At 36.4% G+C, this 9,573-nt stretch overlaps 1 protein-coding gene across 1 annotated transcript; it reads right to left on the reverse strand.

Annotated features, from left to right (window-relative positions):
* Positions 1-37: 37 nt before the first annotated feature.
* LOC138852263 (putative HERC2-like protein 3) lies at positions 38-8,917 on the reverse strand. Its single transcript, XM_070082014.1, has 5 exons — positions 8,270-8,917; positions 7,307-7,467; positions 5,977-6,168; positions 2,211-2,355; positions 38-300 (listed from the first exon to the last, which is right to left on the reverse strand). The coding sequence occupies exons 1-5, from the start codon at positions 8,319-8,321 to the stop codon at positions 74-76; spliced, it is 777 nt and encodes a 258-aa protein (XP_069938115.1). The 5' UTR covers positions 8,322-8,917; the 3' UTR covers positions 38-73.
* Between the last annotated feature and the right edge of the window lie 656 nt (positions 8,918-9,573).

Consider the following 9,573-nt stretch of genomic DNA (forward strand, 5'->3'; position numbering starts at 1 on the left):
CAAGCAAAATTATGCTTATGTAACTACAAAAAGATTCTGTAAATTGCAAATGAGTAATTACAAACACTGCATATCAGAAAACATCCAGGAATGTTAATGTGGTACTTACTTTGAACTGGAACTGAGAGAGATCGGACAACAGCTGAGCTACTAAGCCGAGTCGTTCAATTATTGCATCATTAATGACACTGTTCCAGACTGGAAGAGTATGAAGAGTTCGTACTAAGGAGACTACTGCTTCTGCAACAGTACTTGAGTGAGTTGATGTTACAGCTACACATGTTCCATGGCTCTTCTTGCCTACCAAATAAAGAAAACAATAATCTGAAGGGAAAGAGGAGAATCATAAGCTATTACTTTACACACAAAACTGATTGTTTAACATTTTTAAGTGTATTTAATTATTAAAACATTAGGCAGATTATTCTACTAAGTATACAGGTAACCCCTTCTCCTGTATACAATAATAAATTTAAAAAGAGAAACTCGTTTTTATTTTTTAGATCACCCTGCCTTGGTGGAATATGCCAAGTTCACTGAAAAAAAAATTTAATGCTAGACAAACTGACAAGACTGAAACTTCATTTGGTAAAGTTTCATTTAACCTTTCACTAATAATTTTTCTGTTCAAGAGACGTTGGAAATACAGGAAAAAGTCCTTCACTATACACAATATTTATCAGCCTTAATGATACAAAGAGTTCTAAAGACCAAATGCTTATATTTTTTAATTCCTCCTCTGTCCTGTGGCTTCTGCTGAGATGGCATTAGTTTTCTTCAATGAGTACACAGTCTCAGTCTCTCTCTCTCTCTCTCTCTTTTTTTTTTAACCCTTTGACTGTTTTGCCTGTATATATACGTATTATGAGCCACTGTTTCGGACGTACGTATGTATAATCAATAATTCTAGCGGCTTCAAATCAAGCAGGAGAAAGCTGGTAGGTCCACATGTGAGAGAATGGGTCTGTGTGGTCAGTGTGCACTGTATAAAAAAAATTCTGCAGCACGCAGTGCATAATGAGAGAAAAAAACTCCGACCGTGTTTTTGGATTAAAACGCCTACTTAGAGGTGTATTTTCCTATAGTATTTATTCTCATTTTCATGGTCTCATTTGATAGAATGGAAAACATATTACAGAAATAGAGATGATTTTGATTTAGTTTCACGATGAAAACAACCTTGAAATTGAGCTCAAAGTAGCAGAAATGTTCGATTTTTACCAATGTTCAAGAGAAAGCAAATCACACCACACGTACAATACACGTCAACTGGGAAGTCTAACATTCTTTCACTAGTGCACTGATATTATTTATACCATTTTTACAATAATGCAGTAGTCTGCATAGTAAATCTATTTTTTGTGTGAATAAAAAATCAAAAGAGAGAGCAGGAGTAATATAAAAGGGGCCTGGAGATGTGACTAATGAACAGAGGATATGTTATTTTAGTGCCAAGAATGTCTGCATTGTTTATTCTGAACCCTATTTTGAAATTGGCATCTTTTTAATTTGAGTGAAATTAGCTAAATTGCCAATTTCTGATGACTTTATTGGGTAGCTGAAATCAGTAAATGGGCAGTTTCTTGTACTCAGTTGACAGAAAAAATGGAGTTCTAAAGAAATAGCTATGAGTTTGGTTGACTAGAACAAAGGAATTGGCCGAAAATTGGGCTCAAAGTCGGCGAAATCACCAATGCGTATATATCGCCGAGATCAATAACTTCACGGGAGCGTAATTCAATAAGTTTTTGATCTAATTTCGTACTTTTGGTGTCATTACCATCAGGAAAAGATTCTCTATCATTTCAAAAGGAAAAATTATTTTTTTTTTTTCCAAAAATTTTTCGACACCAGGAGACACTTCAGGATTTGGGGTTGCAACAGTCAAAGGGTTAACAAGTTTGCCATCTCCCACCAAGGCAGGGTGACCCCCCCCCCCAAAAAAAAAAAAAAAAAACTTTCACCATCAAGCACACTATCACTGTCTTTGCAGAGGCACAGTTTAGATGTCATCCCAACACCTCCTTTAGTGTCGGCACTGTACTACTCACTTCCAGGATTCAAATCTGTCTAACCGGTTTCCCTAATTCCCTTCACAAAATATTTCCCTGGTCATAATTCAACAGCTCATCAAGTCCCAAAAATCATTTGTCTCCACTCAGTGCCTGCTCTAATTGCAAATACATAAAAATATTCAGTATAAAACTTACTTGTTGCACTGATAGCGGGATCATTTGCACAAGTAAGGATGGTGTTGCCCAGTAATAAGAATATACGATCCAGCAAAATCTGTCTTTCCTCAAGGTCGTCAATACGATGAGGTAACACAGATGTCAAGAGTCGTAAGGCCAGTATCTGTAATTTATATAAAATTTTGCTTCATTTTAATATTGTCATTAACATTCTAGATTTAACTAATTACAGTGAAACTCTTCATATACAGCTGACCATCAACTGAAATGGTAGTCTTGAAAAATGACATCTAATAAAAAAATGATCTTAAATGAACTGCAGAACACATGGGAAAAACAGTTACACATATTACACCTCAAAAATGACAGATTTTTCTAGGTTTTGAAATTGTAAAAAAAAAAAAAAAAAATTATAAAAATGTAACTGCAGTTGGATGTGGTTATGTGTTATGTTTATTACAATGATTATGGCTACAAAGGTTACATAAATAATATTTTCTTTATATTCTGGTTGCTGGTGTACATCTATAATTTTGAAATGAGTTGAGAGGAATGGTGCGGCCCTACATGACTGAGGTGGAAGCTTGTGGATTGGTGGTTGAGATGGATGGCTGAGGTTCTTGCACTGATATCTTTGGTTGCAGTGACACACTAAGGAATTCTATAATGCATCTTTAGTCTGTTTTACTGTACTTATACAGCTGATGGAAAGGCATCAGCAGCAATTCCAGTCAGTGTTTCAGAGCAGTGCTTCTAACTTTGTCAAGGTCCTCATCAGTCAAGAAGTCTGCTAGTTTAGCAGCAACATGGAACTGCTCATGTAACTATTGCAATTTTAAGAGTTTTTTGTTCAGGTTCTTCTTTCTCATCTTTATTTGTTAACTACCTCCCTTGTATCTGAGCAGTGAGCTCTGTCAACAATTTTTGTGGGTTCTGTCTTCATCATTATGTTTTAAAGGCTTATTCATATCATCTTCTTGCATATCTTCAAAGCCCTCACCTGGCATTCTCATTGCCAGCTCAACTATTTCCTGCACCTGCCTCTCAACTGAGGGAAAAACCTGTGAAATTGTTTACGACCCCAGTTATAATTTTTCCCAGCATGGATTGGGTCACTTCTTTCCATGCATTTCTGACATAGTCAATGGCATCTACAATGTTAAATTTATGTCAGCATCCATTGCTGCAACAATTTTCCACATAATTTTTCATGTGTGGATACATTTAAATGCCCTAATAATTCCATGATCCGGTGCTTATATTAAAAGTGTTGTATCTAGCAGTAAAAACACAACTTTTACATCCACCAGAGCTTCTGGATGAGAATGGGAATTATTATGAGTGAAGAGAACTTCAAATGCAAAGTTCTTACTGTGCAGGTAAAATGTGACTTTGGGAATAAAATGATGCTTAAATCAGTCAATAAATAATTCCTCTGTTATCCATGTTGACCGGTTTAACCTCCAAGTAACTGATAAGGTAGCTTTATCAGTTCCTTACAAAGCATGGGGAGTCATGGAGCAGTAAATAACCAAAGGGCTTACACTTAAAATTGCTTGATGCATTACCACAAACTAGCAAGCTGAAGCAATCCTTTGTTACCTTGAATCCTGGTGCACTTTTCTCTTGACAGCTAATGTAAGTTCTGGATGGCAACTTCTTCCAGTAAAGACTTGTCTTGGCAGCATTAAACACTTGCTATGGCTCATGGCCATCCTTAGAAACAATTTCCTCCAATTAAACAGGGAAATTCCCTGAAACTGAGAGGTAAGCTGAAGCATTTTCACTAGAAAACTTAATATTACACAACAGACTGCAATTTGAACTTGTGGAACCAGCCTTTACTAAACACTCTTGCTCATGCCTTCCTTTCTCATTACACAGTATCTTTTGCATATCAACTGTAGAGACTAAGCTGTTTTCCTACCTCAGCCCATTTCAAAGCCCAGCCATATCTAAAGTATATCACTACCCCTTGGAATGCCCAGCCCCTCCCACAATAACTGATTAACACTTAGGGTATCTAGTTACTGCTAACTGAAAAGGAGTGGCAGGTGTAAGGAAACATGTCCAATGCTTTTCCCCATACCAGGGATCGAATCAAAGACCCAAGCCATAGGATTATAGTAACTCTAAGGCTCTTTCCCTTATTAGGTTGAAATAAAGTGGTACACCTTTCATGGCTGCATCTGTATTTGAAGAAGCCTGCTGCACAGACATAGCACTTTTTTTCAATAAAGATCTCCAGTGTTGCATTTGTCTCTTATTCATCAAAGTGATTTATGCTACTTTCACTGACATAACAAAAGTGAATATAATCAATCAACAAACATGAGAGCAACTACTTCAACAAAGGTGATTAGAGTTGTAAATGAAAACTAACTTACTTGCATACATCCTATGAAGGGAATACTTGTGATTTAATTTAACCAGGACATATGAAATTTGGTAGGGTATGCAAAAGAAGAAAATTAAAAGTGAATACAGGAAAGAGTAAGGTTATGAGGATAACAAAAAGATTAGGTGATGAAAGATTGGATATCAGATTGGAGGGAGAGGGTATGGAGGAGGTGAATGTATTCAGATATTTGGGAGTGGAGGTGTCAGCGGATGGGTCTATGAAAGATGAGGTGAATCATAGAATTGATGAGGGGAAAAGGATGAGTGGTGCACTTAGGAGTCTGTGGAGACAAAGAACTTTGTCCTTGGAGGCAAAGAGGGGAATGTATGAGAGTATAGTTTTACCAACGCTCTTATATGGGTGTGAAGCATGGGTGATGAATGTTGCAGCGAGGAGAAGGCTGGAGGCAGTGGAGATGTCATGTCTGAGGGCAATGTGTGGTGTGAATATAATGCAGAGAATTCATAGTTTGGAAGTTAGGAGGAAGTGCGGGATTACCAAAACTGTTGTCCAGAGGGCTGAGGAAGGGTTGTTGAGATGGTTTGGACATGTAGAGAGAATGGAGCGAAACAGAATGACTTCAAGAGTGTATCAGTCTGTAGTGGAAGGAAGGCGGGGTAGGGGTCGGCCTATGAAAGGTTGGAGGGAGGGGGTAAAGGAGGTTTTGTGTGCGAGGGGCTTGGACTTCCAGCAGGCATGCGTGAGCGTGTTTGATAGGAGTGAATGGAGACAAATGGTTTTTAATACTTGACGTGCTGTTGGAGTGTGAGCAAAGTAACATTTATGAAGGGGTTAAGGGAAACCGGCAGGCTGGACTTGAGTCCTGGAGATGGGAAGTACAGTGCCTGCACTTAATGTTGCAGTTTAAAAACTGTAGTGTAAAGCACCCTTCTGGCAAGAGTGATGGAGTGAATGATGGTGAAAGTTTTTCTTTTTTGGGCCACCCTGCCTTGGTGGGAATTGGCCAGTGTGATAATAAAAAAAAAATAAAAAAATATGAAAACAATCTCCATGGGAAAGTGGAACAGAATTCTTCCTCCATAAGCCATGCGTGTCGTAAGAAGCGACCAAAATGCCGAGAGCAAGGGGCTAGTAACCCCTTCTCCCGCATAAATTACTAAATTTAAATGAGAAACTTTCGTTTTTCTTTTTGGGCCACCCTGCCTTGGTGGGATATGGCCGGTGTGTTGAAAGAAAGAAAAGAAAGAAGATATGAAAACAAAGTTAGCAAGTTAATCAGAAAATTTGAAGTTAGAAAAAAGTAATTTCCTGTTCTTCATTCCTAACACTAGGTACATTAAGTTAACATTAGCATTAGAATCTACAACAGCCAGAGCAGCTACTACCAAACAATTCACACACACCCAGTCAAGTGCTACTTACTCGACGGTAGAGAGAGAATGGTCCCAAGAAGGTTTGTGCTAGGTTGAGGAGTAAGTTGACCCAAGCAGGGGTGGCCAGGTTCCTACACAATAAGGGAGAACAGCTTATTGAACGGACCAGCCCCAGGGTACACCAAGATCTATGTTGCTCCTCCAAGAGATGATCACGGTCTTCTGACTGAGTTGTACCAGCCTGCAAAAATATATTTTACTTAGAGATTAAGTTTCACATTATTATTTATTACCAGCTATTTTTGGTTCCAAGTAACTCATTAGATGACCCTCAGTTTCCCATGGAAGTAATTACAGTATGAAAAAAACACTATCAGTGAAAGACCCCAGTTTTGTCTTTTCTTATCATATTTTAAATTAATGTTTATTTTTTTACAGACAATCCCCACTTTATGAGTGCTGTACTGGATTTCACATTATGAGAATTCACTTAAAGGAACTTGGGATATTATGGAAAACATTCATAAAGTAAATGCATTGAAGTATTTAGTGAATGTTAAGGTTACATTTATATTTCCCAGGTAATTAATTCTTCTCAACTTCCTTTTTTTTTCATCAAAAAGACCATATCCCACCAAGGCAGGGTGACCTAAAAAGAAAAACAAAAGTTTTTCTTTTATCAAATTTAGTAATGTACACACATGAAAGGGTTACTAGCCCCTCACTCCTGGCATTTCAGTTGCTGCTTATGACATGCATGGCTTACAAAAGAAAAATCCTGTTCCACTTCCACTTTGCATTTTGATAATGGTCCAAGATGATCTGACACATCATCCCATTTTCATTTACAATTTGTGAGTTAGTTGTGAATTGTTCTAGTCATGGTACTGTGACTTTTATTCATAATGACAGTGTTTGTATAAAAAAAATAACAGATCAAGTCCTTGTTACTGGGTTTTGAAGGCAAAGAAATTTTTAAAATATTGTATACAATACTGATAATTTCCCCTCTATACATTTCATATATATTTTTTTTCAATATCTCAGCTGCTTCCCACGAAGGCAGGGTGACCCAAAAAAGAAAGAAAAACTCAAAAATAAAGAAAAAACTTTTATCATTATTCAACACTTTTACCATCACTCATATATAACCATTGCCTTTGCAGAGGTGCTCAGATATGACAGTTTAGACATCCCTCCAAACTGCCAATATCCTAAACCCCTCCTTTAAAGTGCAGGCAATGTACTTTCCATTTCCATGACTCAAGTCCAGCTAACCGGTTTCCCTGAATCCCTTCACAAAATATTACCCATACATAAAAATTCATACAAAATCTTTAGAATATTTTCTATTTTCAGGATAAAACAGTATCTCTAACCTGAACAATACTATACAGCAGAGCAGCAACCGTACGAACACTTGCTGGGGACATGTCATGAGCAGTTAAGCCCGTCGAAATAGTAAGTGCTCTTAAAAGCTGCAAGCAAGAGTCTTGAAGAACCAGAATGGGATGCTTTCGTGTGTAGCTTGATTCTGTCACTGGGAAAGATACATATATATATGCTATAATATGAAATGTTATAAAATAACCAGAGTGAATAATGAAAGTGAAATAAATTTGCTTGACAGAAAAAAAAAAAAAAAGACAGCTAAAAGTATTACTCAAATTAAAATAATACTGATTGTGGTTTGAAAGGTATATAAAGACAAAGGAAGGATAAGTTACAGATGAATTTTGTACATGAAAGAAAATGTGAAAAAAGAAAGCTGTAAATCTCGAGATGATAAGACAGGAAACACATGTGACTGAACAAAGAACTGTAGTTAAGAATAAGTGCAGAAATGCAAGACTCTTGAACTCAAGAACTGAAATAAATAAAGTTGCGCAGAAAAGAAATAAAAAAATCTGTAATACTGAAAAATACCTGGATAATATTTGCTAGCTGAAAGTGGCCCAGTGAACATTTTACTATCCATTATTCCAATATCTAAAACAAAATAGTTTTCTCAATTATTTTTTTATATGACGATTCATTTTCTGAAGATCACAATCACACTGCCATCTGACTTTGTGGTCTATGACACAAACTCAGACTCAATACAAACTTACACACAATTGCCATTATTTATCTTCAATAATTATTATTCCCCCAACTTGTGGTTTTTTCACTTTTCCCCTACCTACCTGTGTTACCAGCTAGGGACACCATTCTTTTGCATATTTTTAACAGTGCCGATACTTGTAAAGCAAGCAAAATATAACGCCTTCACTTGTTTGATAAGAAGCCAGCATGCAAAATTCTCGGGCAAATTTTAAGCCTGGCTGTTGAGTGCGACATACCAGAAGGTGCGGAGATATGTCGTGACTGAAGTGTTTGCAGAAGATTCCGCATGGACCACAAGGCTTTAAATACAGAAAATGGCTCTTGTGACTACAATTCATGATCAAACATGCTGTAAACTTAATGGTGCTTTATGCACAAGCAAGAGATTTTCTAATTTGATAATATGATGCTGCATGGAGAGGAAAAAGATTTTTAGAAATCAGTACAGCAGAAAATGATTACTACAGTACTACAGATGTGGCTGGAAAAATAATACACTATCTTTAATGATATTTTTAATTAGTCTATGCCTTCATTTATTGCAAATTCTACAGAATTTCCAAAGCAACTTTTGTTGAAGATAAGAAATGTAAATTATCAGTTCATACTCAGAAAATAGTAAATAAAAATAAAAATCTGCAAGAACCTATAGTTGTAGTAGTGAAAAAGTGTTATATGAAAGGTCTATATGAGAAGAACCATTAGACAAATGAAAAAAAAATACACTAACAACCAAGTACTTTGTGATTTCTGTAAACCAATAGTGTATGACAAATGTACTAAGATCTACTTCTTGTAAATAAAAATGATCGTTATATGATATAATATATGCTCAGATCAACATAAATGCTTTTCAGAAAGAGAATTCTTTGCATCAGGAGGACTTACTTTTTAATTAATTTAGTGATATTTAATAATTTATTTAAGCAAAAAAAAAATGTAGTTTGTGATTATTAATGTTGTCGAATAACTGACTTTTCCTCTAAAAAATATATTCATGTTTTCATTTATTAATCCCCTGCTGGAGAAAAATTTGTTTAGTAAAATATGCTTAGCAAATAATTATACATGAAGAAACAAGTTCAATTAGAGATGGCCTGAACTCTGTTTAGCAACCTATCATGCTCTTTTTTTAAAGGCTCACACCAGGTCAAACAGAAATTCATGTTTCATTCGGAATCAGAAAATGAACAGATGTGGTGGGTAGCTCGTACAGTTGTGGTGTACAGTGATAGGGGAACCTGATGTGCACCTGTTGTTGTTTCCTACTGGCTAATGGCCTGATCAATCGTGCTGTTGGTATTAATTACGCAGTCCAATGACTGGAGAACATGTGTAATGATACCGGCAGTATGTAAATAGACACATGTATGGTTCAAGAAATTTATTGAGGAAGTATTTTGCCACGAGTGGCTTATTCAGTCCTTCCGAACTGACGAAGAGAATCGTGGCAGAACATTTCCTCAATAAATGTTATGAGCTATGCATGTGTCTATCTACACTTGTACTCCTGAGTAGACATCACAGCACAGATGATCAG

Source organism: Cherax quadricarinatus, unplaced genomic scaffold (genome assembly GCF_038502225.1).
Source record: "Cherax quadricarinatus isolate ZL_2023a unplaced genomic scaffold, ASM3850222v1 Contig5974, whole genome shotgun sequence".
NCBI classification, from domain to species: Eukaryota; Metazoa; Arthropoda; class Malacostraca; order Decapoda; family Parastacidae; genus Cherax; species Cherax quadricarinatus.